The 15,693-nt window shown below is 44.9% G+C and overlaps 1 protein-coding gene across 1 annotated transcript in view; it reads left to right on the top strand.

Moving 5' to 3' along the window:
- Positions 1-15,693, top strand: part of Ephb1 (EPH receptor B1) — a 426,680-nt gene that overhangs the window by 295,333 nt on the left and 115,654 nt on the right. The window contains exon 5 of the mRNA XM_055629751.1: positions 11,143-11,478. Coding sequence (XP_055485726.1) covers positions 11,143-11,478 — 336 coding nt within the window. The remainder of the gene's footprint in view (positions 1-11,142; positions 11,479-15,693) is intronic.

The following is a 15,693-nucleotide window of genomic DNA, read 5'->3' as shown; positions in this document are numbered from 1 at the left end:
ATAGAATAGAATAGAATAGAATAGAATAGAATAGAATAGAATAGAATGAGGTAACATATGCTTTGATTAGTTGATACTCTCCTTTCATTGGTGTCCTATTCTTGAGACTTCACAGTGTACTGGGTACCATGAAGGCCCTGCTGTGTTCTCCACTCTTGGAAAGTGATTTTAGAAGAGCTAAGTTACCTCCATTTGTGATCCACCATTTGTGATCATTGTTCCCATCCTGTCTTGGTGCAGAGTTATTGAGTCTTGATATTCACAGTATCTTTGCTCTTGAGATCCACTTTCCTGACTTGAACTTGGTCTTCATATTTGCACCTGAATAATGACAATCACCAAACTCTGGATGGAGTCAGCTCATTTTAAACCAATTGAACAATTCTAGGTGGTTCAGGTCCCAAGTGCATCAGTTCAGAATGACAGCCAGAAGGAGGAGCTCCATGGAGAAGTGCCCAAGTAAAATCTTTATTCCTATTGTACCAGAAATGAAGTGTTTTACAAAGTCTTTTGACAGTTCAAGAAGATTCAGATAGGCTAAGTCTGCTGCTTCCCAAGAAAACGTCTTGGACCCTGCATTAGCAGGGCATGGTCTAGGATACTGTCCACAGAACAGAAGACCCTTTGGTGGAAATTGAGCCTGGGCTGTCATGACCATAGCCTGCCTCAGTTTTCAAGGCTTTTAGGGAAGGACTTCTGAAGGTCAGGTCTTTAAAATGACCAACACACACACGCACGCATGCACGCACGCACGCACGCACGCACACACACACACACTCACTCACTCACTCACTCACTCACTCACTCACTCACTCACTCACTCTTTGGTTTGGAAGGTCTTCCGGGATTCTGAGTAGTATGCCATCAAACCTCCGCTCTCTTTTGCCTCATCTGAGCTTTCTGAACTTCTCTTGAATGGACAGCTACCTGAGACCGGCCGTGAGTATACTGTTGAGATCGGCTGCAGTTCTCATCAGTCCTCCTTAGGTTTCTGGAGCTCCCTGGAAACCTGATCTCCCAGCTCCAGTGCAGACTTGAAACAGGAACTGTCTCTTGTCCCAGAATATGGAACCCATCCCTCTCTCCCAGACAATTAGCTCTATTAAAGAAGGGAAAACAAGATGTTCTCTGTACAAACATCGGTATGTGGTAAGATACGTGCCACCAGGCTATTTGATGCTTCTGAAATCCCTCTCAGCATGGACCCTCCTTGTTTTGACTAATCATTTCTTTCCCATTACTAACTGTTATGATTAGGAAAATTGCCTGTGTATGGACCCAGTATGTCAGAGACCCTAATGAGCAGTGTGTACAGACTTGCCCACACAACCCTAGAACCAAAATGGCTTCTCCTCCCCCTAAAGGGGAGGGGCTGAGATGGTTGTGAGCAGGCACCTCCTATCAGCTTGTGAGCCCCGTGCCAAAGCCCCTGGATGCTGTTATCTCTATACGTGACTTTCACATTTAGGCACCAGGACTTCAGGCAAGCATTCAACAGCTCCATGACACTACTCAAGTAATTTGTTCCCATCTATTTCTGTGGAAGATAATAGACCCTACCTTCCAACATGTAAGGAAGATCAATATGACTAAGTTATGCACAAAATGCCAAATATGGATGCTTTTTTGTTTGTTTGTTTGTTTGTTTGTTTGTTTGTTTGTCTTGAGACAAGTTTTCTCTGTGTAGCCACATCTGTCCTGGACTCCCTTTGTAGACCAGGCTGTCCTTGAGCTCACAGAGATCTGCCTGCCTCTGCCTTCCTCAGGGCTGGGATCACAGCCATGTACCACCTCTCCCAGCATATGGTTCTTTATATATATAGTGTTTATTAAGAGAAAATATTCTGCTGAATGTTGACCAACACCATCTCTCCGTTTTTCTAATTAGTCCTTATAGAAATCTATGCTAGGGGTCAAACAATACCAGTTTTCTACCAAATCACTGCCAGACCAAGGAGCTGCCAGTAGACAAAAAGTTCTTTTGGCTACCAAGTAACCACTCACTGAGAAGAAAGAGATGCCAAGTGTTCACATTCATGTGCCAGACTCGCCTTGACCTTGACACTTCTTTGATCAGACAAGCCATTTTGCTTCTCTGAACTTCAAGTTTTTCATCATGAAAATGGGGATGGTAAAGACTCGGGTGTTGAGGAAAGCTGGTGATAATGCATATAGAAAGAATATTAGAACAATCTGAGCCTCTTCCTCTGTTGGTCCTTCATCCTGGCCCAAGCCTCTGTTGTCCCTCATCTGGATGGCTGCTGTGGCCTTCTGGCTTGTCTGTCTGCCCCTGCACTTATCCTCTTGCATCTTGCGTTCACAAGACAGCTAGAGTCGTACTTAAAATGTCTGACTATGGGACTGGAGAGGTGGTTCAGGGGCTAAGAACACTTACTATCCAGGCATGAGGACCCAAGTTCAGATTACAGCATCCATGTTAAGAAACCAGGCATGGCTGCACGTACCTGTGATCCCAGCACCTGGGAGGAGAGAGACTGTGTGTTACTGAGGTTTGCTGGCAACTAACTCAGTTCCAGATTCAAAAAGAAACCTGATATCACATGAAAAAGGTGGAGAGTACTCCAGCAGATCCCAAACTTATACTCCTATGGCTTCCTTGTGCATGTGGATGTGCACATACAACACACACACAGAGAGAGAGAGAGAGAGGGAGAGAGAGAGAGAGAGAGAAACACACACACGCACACACACACACACAAACTGAGTAGGACCTTCTTCTGAGCCTTCCTTAGAGTGAAATCTCTGCAAGCTGTGTTCAAGATTTGCATAATTTGTGAATCTGCCTCCACTGGTACCTTGCTCTCTCCATCCTTTCTCCCATCTCTCCCACTCAGCGATTTCCTTATAGCTACATTGCTACCTTGATATTCCTTACCCAGCCAGCTGTACTTTCTCCTCAGGATTGTTGCAGGCACTGGCTCTGTTCTGGGGAACAGTCTCCCTATAGCCTATTTATTGGCTTCTGACTAACCGCAATCTAGTGTCTGTCCAGATGACTTCAACTAGGAGAAGGTTCACCTTATGGTAAGGTGAACCTTCTTCCTGTTCTCCACTACTAGAGCCTTGTCACCAATTATATCATACCTTCATCTACACTTTGAAAAACTGTCCGACTCTTCCACTAGAATATAAACTCCATGAGAGCATGGCGCTGAAGCAGTCATTACAACACAGTGAATAAAATGGATAGCTGTCAGTAGAGAAGCTCTGTGTTAGTCTGCCAGCCCCAGTACAAGCTAGAGTCATCTTGGAAGAGAGAAACATGATTGAGAAAGTGCCCCTATCAGGCTGACCTGTAAGCAAACGTGTGTGGCATTTTCTTGGTTGATGACTGGTGTAAGAGGGCCCAGCCTTCTGTGTGTGGTGCCATCCCTGGGCAAGTGATCGTGGGGTATGTAAAAAGGTAATTGAACATCAGCCTGATGATTGAACTATGATCAGTGTTCCTCCATAATCTCTGCTTCCGTTCCTGCTTCCACTTTCCTGCTTTACTTGAGTTCCTGCCTTGGCTTCTGCTATGGTCAGGATGTAGAAGCCTAATAAACTGTTTCACGTACTAGTACTAGTTGCCTTTATTCACGGTCTTCATCACAGCAGTAGAAAGCAAAGCAGAAAGGAAAGTTACTGTAACTAAGTGCCATTCTAATTCTTTATTTATTGGAACTTCTATATAGTTCTGCTGAGCAATTATAATCTTTTGCTTTTACCCATGAGGATGATGGAGTTGGCTCATCCTAATCTAGAAGAGTCAAACCTCCCATTGCTAGTGAGTTGGTCCAGGGCTTCATTTGAAACTGACTCCAAAGGTCGTAAAATTGTCCCTGGGAGAGTTGGCCTCAAATGGCTGTTTGGATCCTATATATTAGCTCCAGGATTTAATGCCCTCTATTCCTTAGCTCAGGATACCAGCCAACATATTGAAGAAAGGATCCTCAAAAGATGCCCAACACTTCAAAAAGAAGGGCTCCAGTCATTCTCTGATGGAGACTTTTTGATACAACTCAACCTCTGGAAGGTCACCCCAAAACTTCTTCTTCTACACAAGCAAATCACTATACCTGGTGATCATACCCACAAATTACAGACATCCTTGCTTTTTTTTCATTGCAGTGACCCTGAGCTCTTCCAAGTTTCTGTTGTTGATGGGAATATGTCTACCATCCTATAATAACTCCTTTTTCTGTCCATTTCATGTCATCTCTTTTCAGAATATATTCGGTAACTTGTTCTCAACTTCCCAATATAGCTTCAACAGTCCCCCTCACCCTAAGACAAAATCTGATAACCTTTTTTGTTGATGACCCCTGATGTCATAGTGCCCAAGGCAGGCTCATTGGAAGTAAGAGGGCTCAATTCCTTCTCCAAAGTCCTCAACCAACACAAATGCATTGCCTCTCATCACACTCTTTCCTATAAGACACTGGTGGTTCCTCTCTGATCTCTTCTTGGACTCCCATGGTGTGATCACCATGGAGAGGAGTCAGAGTCATGCTGTGAGGAGGTCAGGGGAGAGAAGGAGAGTTGAGCTCACATTGGAGCATGTCATAGCTACACATGGCAGCTAGAAAGGGTGAAAAAAGCAAGGGACTGTAAAGCTATGTTCATGTTCATTTGATTACTATTGTACATCTCTGACAGTTGCGAGCATGTCCTCTGCCAGGTTGTGTCACCTTCCAGCCAAGCTTGCTTTCATCCTGTGTTCTGTAAATTTTCTAACATACTTTGCACTCATAGAAAATGTGTACATCCTGTATTTCCTCCAATGCCATTGTCCTCTGGATCTTATCTATTTTCCTGTAGACTCTCAAGGACTTTTCCACCTTCTCTAGGAAGCCTTCCAATCACTAAGCTGGAGCTCCTTTAATTAGCCTGGCCACAGTGAGCAATGAAGACAGAAATACTCTGACAGAATCCTCATTTTGGAGAACTAATGTTGGATCTACACTGAGTACACCACCCATTGTGTTCCTGGGCAGTTGCACCTCTCTCTCTCCCCTCATCCTTACCCCAATGTCATTTTCTCATCCTCCTCCTCCTCATCCTCTCCACTGCCTCTAAGCCTTCAGCCTATATTTAAGCGTGTAGTCATTTTATTCAAACTACAGTCTTGACTCTTTTCAGCCAGGAGAACATTATTGTATGGATTTTCTTGACTGACAATGCTCAATGCTCAAGGGTCTTGAGCATTAAATGTCCTTTGGCTCATTCCAAAACCCTGCTTCACGTCTTTTTTTTTCTAAGGATAAACAGAGGAGAGGATGTAGCTTCCTTCAGGAATAAGAAGGGGTTTCCTTGCCTGTATATCAAGAAGGGCTATGAAGACCTTTTTTTTCAGGAGACCAGGAAGCACAGGTACAAGTAAAAGCAGAGATCACATATTTAGAAAGTGTCAAGATCCAGACTTTTCTGGATACACAGGCTCATTTAAGGGTAGTCCATTTTGGGTGTGCTTCTTGGAGCTAAATAGCCTGGAATATACAGAATTCGGTAGAAACAACCTCCAAAATGTTTCTCCCCAAGAGTGGACCCAGTCTTGAGGACAAAACCTCTAGATCATATCGGAAAATATGACTCTAACTGCAATTCTTTCACTTTTACCTATATGGATTTATATCTCCCTGGTGTGGGCTTTTGCACCTGAGATTCCTAACACAACCCACTATTTTCTGGCTTGGTACACTGCTCAGCATAATCCTGAATGCGGAGTCTGTGCCCATGGAAAGAATGATTGTACGAAATGAGCCTTAATTAGATGAGTGGATCATTGGGGTTCCTGATAATCCAATAATGACAATGATGACAATTACAACCACTGACATTCCCAGTTCTTCCACTTACCAGCGACAGTGCCACAGTTTCATTTTTTAGAGGAGGAAATCAAAGCTTAAAGTTCGTTTTCTCAGAGCTGTGTAAGTTTATTGGTATAAATATTCAGGGGTTCATGGTTGACTTAAGAAGACGGGGAGCCTGTTCGCTGGCTGTGTGAACAGTCATGCCCTGAGCACATGTTCACTTTTCTGCCAGAAAACCTGATTGCTTTAGCAGATTCTCTCAGGAGGAGAGTGGGACGGATCCTTTCTAGTTCAATGCAGAGAGTACCATGCCAGGTTGCATGTGGGATCTCTAGGACAGCATCATCCCACTGCTGACATCCCCAGGAATCCATGTGGGAGGGATGTCTAAGGATGTAGACCTGGCTATAGCACTGCAGATAAGCCATATCTGGCTTTTCTGCTCCTTGTGTGAGCCTGGAATTCATTTCAAAGTTCTGAGACCAGGAGGTTGGCCTTATTAAGATTCCCGATAAAGGAAGCAGCTTTCGGGGCTTACCTGTCTTGAACACATTTTCTTTTTGATTACTCAAGTGTACTCTTATTTCCAGCTTGATGGCTACAAATAAACTCTCTCGCTTTCTGCCACCCACCTTGTCTTTTCATTCTTAAACAAATAAAGTCATCTGACAAAATTCACATTAAGAAGCGGGGAGATTTTATCTCAAGATTACAACACTTGGGCTGGCTTCGTGGCTCCAGAGGGATCTAGTTTAACTCCTTGAAGTCCATGTGACCATTGTGTTCCATGTGACTAAGCCCACTCCTTGGACGTATCCTGCAAGACATTGGAGACCCATCTTCATAACTAAGGACCCAACATCCTCCCTCCTCATCCAAGTAGAAAAATCACAGCTCAACACTTTTCCCATTCTTTCAAAGGACTGAATTTCCCTAGCCTTTTAAACAGAATATGTTCATCAGTAGTAACCGTGGCAACAGATCAGACAGGCTTCAGAAAGCTTGTCTGTATGTAATTAAGAAAAACGAGGGAGCAGTCTTGAGACTAGGGGGCTCTGGCAAGGAGACTGTGTCTGCTGAGCCTGGCCAGGCAGTTGAGGGGGGTTTTTGCTGATGGAGATAGCAGGTTTTCTTCCTTTCTTTTGACCTCCCTCTTTGCTCCCCTTTGCAACATTTAGGTCTCCCTCCTGGGGATGTTTCTGGAAGCCTAAATTCTGAATGAATAGTAGCCGAAAAGAGTACCCTCCCCTCAATGCAGGAGAAACACCTGAACGGTTAGAAAGTGGTCCTAGCACCTTCGGACAGTGAGATTTATACCTGGGTCTAGATTGGCTCTGGCAGACGGCCTCACCCACACATGAGAGCCTGGGCCGCCTATCTTCAGGAATGTGCCTGTCTCATTAAGATGCCAGAGCTCAGACACCTGGGATCAGTCCTCTTTTCCCCCACCCCCCAAGCTCTGAAAGCACTAGCTTGCCTGGCCCCAGAGTAGACCTCATGGGAGTAAAGGACAGAGCTCAACACAGTCCCAGGGATCTGAGCCCCAGGGCTGTTTTATCTCACAGCACTTATTCTTATCTGAAACCATTCCATTTATCCCCAGGTTTACTCCTATTCTGTCAGATTTCCCTCTCCAGAGATAAATACCAGCCCTCTCAACATAAGTCTGCCTTCTTTGTTTCTTACTTTCTTTGCTCCCTAAGTGCCTGAAAAAAGAGTCCAGAGTTTTTTTGCTTTCACAATGAAAGGATGTATGGGTGAATGAATAATGAATGGACTCCCGGTCACTCTTGTGACCCAAACTTGAGCCATGTCCGTAAGAATGCACGCGGTGCCCACTCTGAGAAGTAAAAAAGACATACCCCACTGGTGAGAAGGCTGGGGAAAGGTTTAAAACAGACGTGCTGGCTTCTCCTGGCTAGCATGCTCTGCTCTCAGGAAAGGCCCTGGGTGTCCGGTAAAGGTTACCTAGAAGAAAATAATGAGGTCCGTTCACCCCTGAACTCAACCACCATGCCATCTTTCTGCTTTCCTCATGCCCCGCAGGGATGATCACTGTGAAAAGCACATGCAGATTGGAACGGAGCAGCCATATTTCACATGCAAAGAGACATGTGGGGGAAAGTCCCTTCTTGGGGACATCCTTTCTGAGCAGCTAGGAGCAATGGGGAGGACGGTCCACCAAGGGGAGTCTCGCGAGCTGCAGCAGCAGATGAGGCAGGGCTGTTGGAGCCAGCTCTTCGCTTCCCACTTTATCTCATCAATGCCTCCGCTACTTATGGCTGCTTGCAAGTGGCCTTGACGGCTGCAGCAGCAGCACTGTCCATGTCTGCCTGAGGGCCTTTCACCTGCCACAAAAAGGTGTCCCAGTTCACCAGAGCAGTGGTTCTGAACCTTCCTAACGCTGCGACCCTGTAATGCCGTTCTTCATGTTGTGGTGGCCCATAATCATAGAATTATTTTGTTGTTACTTCGTAACTGTAATTTTGCTACTGTTATGAATTGTAATGCAAACATCTGATAGGCAACCCCTGAGAACCAGTGTGCTTTGAGGGAATGGAACAGGTGAGACCTTCGGTCATGCGCATAGAAAACAAAAAGGGAGACCAGGTGAGGAGAGAGAGTGTGACTACTGGATATTGGGAAAAACTAGATAAATGACTATGTGGTCTTGGCTCTTACAGACAACCAGATACCTTCTTATCAGGAGGCTGCATTATGGTGAGGATGACCCAGAAACAGAGACGCCTTCACTGTGCAATGGTACAATTTATGTTAGGTATTAAAAACCTATGGGAGATCTATGGGAGACCAGGAAGTAACTGCATGACTGACAGACATCAGGGAAGGTTTCTCGAAGAACAGACCCCAGGTCTCTAAGAGCTGGAGTTCCTGAAGTAGACAAAACTCCAAGGAGAACAAAGAAGACCATATACAGTCTCAGGAGGGCAAAGAAATATTAGGGCACACAGGAAATTGTAGAAACATTCCAAAAGGCCGCAGTAAGGAAGTGACCCTGACAGGCCACAGTGGGGACACTGTGGGGACATGGTGGAGGACACCAAAGATCTGAATCCTAGGGGCTGGCTGGTGACTAAACAGAGTGTCAAGGAATGCTAAGACTGAGTTGTACAGTCCTGGAATTTGTCAAGGAAAGGACAAGAGTAGCACAGTCGTGGTAGCTGGGAAGCAGGTGGCTGAGCTCAGAGAAGCGAGGGACGGTTACTTTGGGAAAGCCAGAGCAGTGCGGAGTGATGCCAGGGTGTATGGCTTGGTTTGAAACTAGTGATGACTTCTGTAAGTGTTTATGCTCAGAACCTGGAGTCAGAGAACAGGATGAGGCTGAAGTTCAGACAGAAGAGGTGATCTCTAGAGGAGAGAGGTTTTGAAAAGTGCGAGGGCTAGGTGGTTGCTCTCTTGATCAAGCCTCAGCCTTTTTTACCTGGGGCTGCTTTCTGAAAGACAGCCTTGGGACCTCCTGGTTTGCTCTGGCATAACATCTTTTTAAAAGATTTACTTCACACCTAGCACAGAGCACCCACTCAGAGGATGTATTTACTGAGAGTGTAAGTGTGACTTGTTGCTGAGGCAAATCCGTTTGCTATAAAGTGGGGCAAGCAACAGCGGCATTGATCAATGAGAGCCTATGGGCTGAGTCTCCCTGGCCTGAAGCAAACAAAGATGTTCAAGACATGCACGGACCAAAATGGGTTTTAACAGATTGTACAGTGCAGCAAGGCTGTCCTGACTCAGTAAGAACACATCTGAGACAGGACCTGCTGCTCTCCCTGTACTAGCTGTGTGCTTACTTGAAGAAAATGGATGTGTATCCCTGGGGAGGTGGGTGGAGAATTCTTGAACACCATTTGCAAGGCTTCAGTAAAAAAGCTTCGTGAATTCCACCCTGTCACAAGTGTGCACAAACGCTATGCTTTAGCTCAGGCCTAATGGGCTTTATATAGTACAGTACTGATTTTCTTTCACGTTTTAATAGAATCTGGTTTAATATTTGCTTTCTGCTCTAGCTGCTTGCTGTTGACTGATTCAACACAGAATCCTTCCCTGGTGCCCTCCGACCTTGTTGTTATTCCCTCATTTTGTGTGTTGGCAATTGATTCCTGTCTCCAGCATGAACCACTTTACACATGTCTTCGTTCAGCTGGTGATGGTCACGTGTGTGCATTCTGAATGAATTACGATCAGGAGCGGCTGCTCCAGCCGACCTGCTGTTTGGAAGGGGGGGCTTCCGGGTAGGATTCATTTCCATCCTTTAAACATTGACAATATGCAAGGCTCAGGCTTAGAAACTTGAGGCTATGATCAATCCTGTCTGTGGGAAGGAGGTTCTCCAACATAATCTAAAAATGTTGGCACTGTGGCCATTAATTCAGTGTTTCCTACAGGGCTCACATTTCCCAGGGTTCTGTAGCAAGGCATTTTCATGTTCTGAATCATGAATACCCATGGCCACCCCAGTAAGCTTGCTTAGTTTGGGGGAAACAGGTGCTAAGAGCATGGCTCTGCTTAGGAATACACACTTTGGAAATAGGCAGGCCTGGGCCTCCATTTTGACATTGGTTCCTGTAGACCAAAGGCTAGCTTCCTCTGCAAGCTTTTCTCTCCCTGAATGTTTGAGGTGATCACTGCATCTTTCTGGTAGGGTTCCTTAGAGGGAGGGGCAGATAAATAAATCCATGCATATAAAGCAGCTAGCTGGCTGCTTCAAAACCTACCCTTGTACTATATAGAGGCATTGGGTCAAAGACGGTGGCTCTATGAACCTCTCCTATCCAGGGCTGCCTCTTGTCTCCAGGTATCAGTCTGGTGGCATGTGGCTACTCATCTCTCCAGCTGCTCTGGCAGCCTATGCTATACAGAAAGCCCTGAACCATGCACATGCGTAGGATTCCAGAATCAGTAGAGGTTTGGGGAGCATCTGCTCTTATATCATTGAGCACTAATCCAGAGAAGAAAAGGTACAAAATTCAGTAGCTGTCTTAGATACATGCATATTAACCATAAACAGTCATGGCTTAGTCCTAGGAATGAAGGTATCTACACTCACATGTTTAAACTTTTCTCTCCTTTGGCATACCCTAGCAAAAGAAAGCAAGTCAGTGTAAGAATGATGGAAAGGGGAGTTAGGAGCAGATTGTCATCTTCGTCTACCTTATTTTGCCTCTATGATGGATTTGAACATGGAGGTTTGGGGTTGAGGAACAGAGTGTGTGTTCTGAGGTGGAGGTTGGCCAGGCACCAAAGGTAGCCTAGAGAGTTGTTGATCAAGGAGCTGTCTTCTCAGCCTCACTGGACCTTTATTTCGCTGCAGGTGTCCCATCAGGCCCCCGAAATGTCATCTCCATCGTCAACGAGACGTCGATCATTCTGGAGTGGCACCCTCCAAGAGAGACTGGTGGGCGTGATGACGTGACCTACAACATCATCTGCAAGAAGTGCCGAGCAGACCGCCGGAGCTGTTCCCGCTGCGACGACAATGTGGAGTTTGTACCCAGGCAGCTGGGCCTGACCGAGTGTCGTGTCTCTATCAGTAGCCTGTGGGCCCACACCCCCTACACATTCGATATCCAGGCCATCAATGGAGTCTCTAGCAAGAGTCCCTTCCCCCCACAGCACGTCTCCGTCAACATTACCACAAACCAGGCTGGTGAGTCTGGCAGTTTTTAAGTGCATGTCTGTCTTTGTGGCTCACTTTCCATCCATCTCTATGTAGGGTCATAGGCAAAGCCACACCCATCCCACCAACCTGCCTTAAGACCTTCTTATAGGAGTAAAGGTGTCAGATGAGAGATGTTTGTGACTGTGGAGGAAACTGATGTCATCTTTCAACTTCAAGAGTTAGCTGGAAATTAGGCAAGTTTCTTATGCTCAACATTAAAACATATCTGTGTACTTGAGCTGGAGTGGGGCCTGGTGCTTTGCATTCAGCCAGGCCTCAATAAGTGCTACTGAACAAAAGGATGAAGAGATGATGATTAGGTAGATGGGTGTATGGGTACATGAATGGAAAGAAAATGGGTGGGTGAGTGATTGGAGCGGTGAGTTATGTGCAGGGACAGATAGAATGATGGATGGATGGGAAGGCAGGTAGAGGGATGAGTGGTGGGAGCATTACAGATCTCTGAGAACAAGAATACCAATGGTGCTTTCATAGAAAACCCAATGAAACAAACTTCATTTTCAACTAAACTCTTGTTTCCTAAGATTTTGGCCTTCTCAGATGCATGTTACAGTGCTTTGGAGTCCTAGGATAGGCAATAATGGAAGGGACCCTGAGCATCTCTGCAGTGTGCATAGATCAGAACACAGTTTTCTGTCTCCCCGTGTTTATTTCGTATTCTTCCCGTCTTTCCCCATTATTGCTTTTACACGTCTTAGCGCAATCCATTTCCTTTTATATCCACTTAAACAGTCCATTCATGCACTAACTCATTTATTTACTCATTCATTATTAAGAGGCAGTTATTTAGCATCCACTCTCTACTCTGCTGTGGATCGGATGCTGTGAGAGATACAGTGATTCTTGGACACAATTGTTCCTCCCGTGAAACTCATTGATGGAAGTATTTACAAGACACAGACCTAAAGCACAGAATTGCCAGGTGCCGTGTTCTAAGCATAGAGCGCTGTACACTGGCAGCAAATAATAAGTAATTAAAGAGAAAGAAACGCTTGTCCCCTGTGTGAGCAACCAAGCCTTAGAGGGGAGTGAATGAATATCATATCTACAGGTGACCAGGGTCATCAACAGTGGACTATCATGATTTTATTGGTAACTATAATAATAACTTGTTAACAAAATAGCAGAAACTAAGAATCTTTCTTGCTCTCTTTTCTGTTCTGTATTTCCCTTCTTGACAACCTTCTTTTTTATTCCATCTTTTCCTACTCTAAACATCCCATCCTCAGGCTTGGTTCCGCCTCTTTTAATATGAGGCATTCTTGATGGCAGATGATTCTTGGGTTAAAGCTGTCAGAACTGAAAAGAAAAAAAAAAGTGTTATGGGAAAGCATGGCTGTCCAGATGGCTGTGCTGTTGCTGTGTGTGTGTGCATGTGCGTGTGTGTGTGTGTGTGTGTGTGTGTGTGTGTGTGTGTGTGTGTGTGTTCGTGTGGTGTGTTTGTATGTATGTGCCTGGTCACGTGTTTATATGCATACGTGTTTAGTGAGAAAATAAGAGTGAAAGTGTAGAAACCTCCAGCTGGTGACCACAGCCTGGTGCCATGGAGAGAAAGGTTGTGAACACTCTGTCTTACCCAAGAAAATAGAATGGCAATTTCTGCATTATGTTGAGCATATAACATGGGCAGTCTTTGTTAGCAAGTGTTTCCCTTGGGGAGTTAAAGCAGAAAACTGGCTGAAATATTTTAGTGTCCCGGCTTCTGGGAATAACAATCCTGCCAGGCTGTCATGTTACACTGGGCTTGGCTGTCTTTTCTCTCTCTCTAAGCATGTGCGAATAAACCTGCCACTTTTATCAGTTTGCTTTTATTTCTCCCCCTCCCTTCCCTTACTCTGCTATTCCTGAACCTGCCCATCTGCTAGTCTTGCCATCTGCACCTTCCAGGGTTTTAGAGAGCACAGGGACCAGGGCTCCTAAAAGGGACCCTGTATTACCAACATCCCAAACATTTATTTTTATCCCCACTCATTTGTGCCTGTGCAAACACATTTCTCATGCCCTTTGTTCTCTAACAGATCTTTTATTCCTAACCTTCCCTTGTTTTATACTCCATAATAACCTTCCAATATATAGTTCTTTCTTGATAATTCTGAAATGTGGATATTGCAAAGTTTATAATCAACAAGAGAATGATTCAATAGCTGCTTGGTAGATGTGGCTTATATAAAGCAAATATCAAGTTGGCTAGTGACACCTAGTCTGTGGGCTGTAGAATATCAAGGAATAGTGTCTATAGCACAGTAATTTGGTAACTACGTACATGTGTGTAAGTCATCTTGAGCCAGCAGCGTTTTGTTGTTGTTGTTTTTAAACGTGGGAATGACCAAAATGAACACTTGAGCCCTTGCCTTTGCAGGAACAATTTAGAAATGTGAACAAAAGCTACATGCTCATAGTTAGGAGACTAAACAGTAGGCATTCTGGAAACCCAATGTCAGAAATGGAGTGAGTGGGCCTATGTGTAACCTTCTCAAGGCACCATTGAGGTCATCCAGGGTTTGTGATTGGCAGGTTAGACTTCCTCCCTCGGATTTACAGTGTGGTCCATGTAAGTGTCTGTGGCCACTACTGTCAGAAGCAGATGGCAGGCCAAAACTCTGAGCAAGACAAATCCTGAAATCATTGAGTCAACCTATACAGATTTCCTGAGCCAGCCACTACTTGAACCATGGACACTCTGGACGCTATTAAGTGGGTCCTCATAGGGAAACAGAGAAAAGATTCCCATGGATACCTCATGTGTGTATTTCTTTCACATTCACAAAGGACAGTGGCATGTATAGCCTCATTTAATCCCCATAGTTACCCAATAATTATCCATTCTTTTGATAAGGGAGCAGAGGCTTGCAGGGATTTGGAGGATCTAAGATGGAAAGGCGTATAGAGACTTACCATTATCTCCCCTCTTGGTTTCAACCTTCCTCTATCCTATCCTAAAAGGAGACAGCTCCTCTTAAATGGCTCTTCCCACTTAATAGTTAATAACAGTAGACTTTTCTGGTCCCCAAGGAATGAAATTCTGTAATTATTTCTTCTTTACTCAGACACAGGGTGAGACATGATTCAGAGTCCCTGTCTTCCACCATAGCCCTAATCGTGACATCCAAAGACCTTATTTCCCTTGACTAATCTTATGAGATAACTGTCACTCAGGATGCAGTCAGGGACAAAAATGTTCTGCTGCTTCTGAGCCCTGTAGTGTGTCCACCCTTAGCAAGCTCTTTGCAAGGGTGTGGCTTAGGTCAAGAGACTAGGTTTGGAGTGTTTTTAAATTTTTTTCTCAACATCTAACCACCAGAAAATAATGTTCCTGAATTTCAAACTCAGGTTTGTGACCATTTCATCCTCAAACCTATCAAAAAATCACATTATGGTGGGACATATAACCTATAAAGTCTTTCTAAGCGATCGCCATGTAGCTGGGCCACTTTAGCTGTCAAAAGAATGTTCCTCATTTCTGGTCAGGGTTGGTCATGAATTATGCAAGCTCAGATTTACGTGAGGCCTGGAGGGATGCATCCTCACACTGGCTATGGCTGCTGTGACTTTAAAGTAGACTGGGTCAGGCAAAAATTCTCTCTGTTTCCACGGCCAAACAATTTGCAGTGAGGCCGTTATCGCCACCAACTCTGACAGTCACTCACTGGCACCTGGCCTCAGAGCCTTCCGATGGCTGGATGATCATCTGCCTGACTTTCAGAGAGAATAAAGTGAATAACAGCCTTTACATCTCCTACTACTGGCTAGACTCAGAGCACTAGAATCAGGGCAAGGAACCACAGAGATCTTGCGAGTAGGGAGATGAGCCACACCAAGACCTGATTTGAGATTATCCAAGCCGGAGAGAATAAATTTGAAGGCCAGAAGGCCAGAGAATAATGGAGAGAAACGAGCTGGGCTAGGTGAAAGGCAATAAGGACTGGTGGAGACTGCGGGGAACTGCAGGATACAGATAAAGACACCCTATTCCAGCAAGTGTTGCCTCTCCTCTTAGTGCCTGATTTTTTTTTAAGCCCCAAAATGCAGACATAAATGTTGACAACTGATCAGAAAATTTTAAGTATCTGAGAGACAAACAATTCCAGTTGTGGATTTGGCCTGCTGGCTATGGTTGGTGTCCTCTCACTGAGGACAAATCTAGTTTACCCAAGCTTTAACATGAGCTGCTGTGTCATTGAA

The sequence above is a fragment of the Psammomys obesus genome, unplaced genomic scaffold, assembly GCF_907164565.1.
Source record: "Psammomys obesus unplaced genomic scaffold, mPsaObe1.curated_primary_1811, whole genome shotgun sequence".
NCBI lineage: Eukaryota > Metazoa > Chordata > Mammalia > Rodentia > Muridae > Psammomys > Psammomys obesus.
This window is presented reverse-complemented; position numbering and strand designations above follow the sequence as displayed.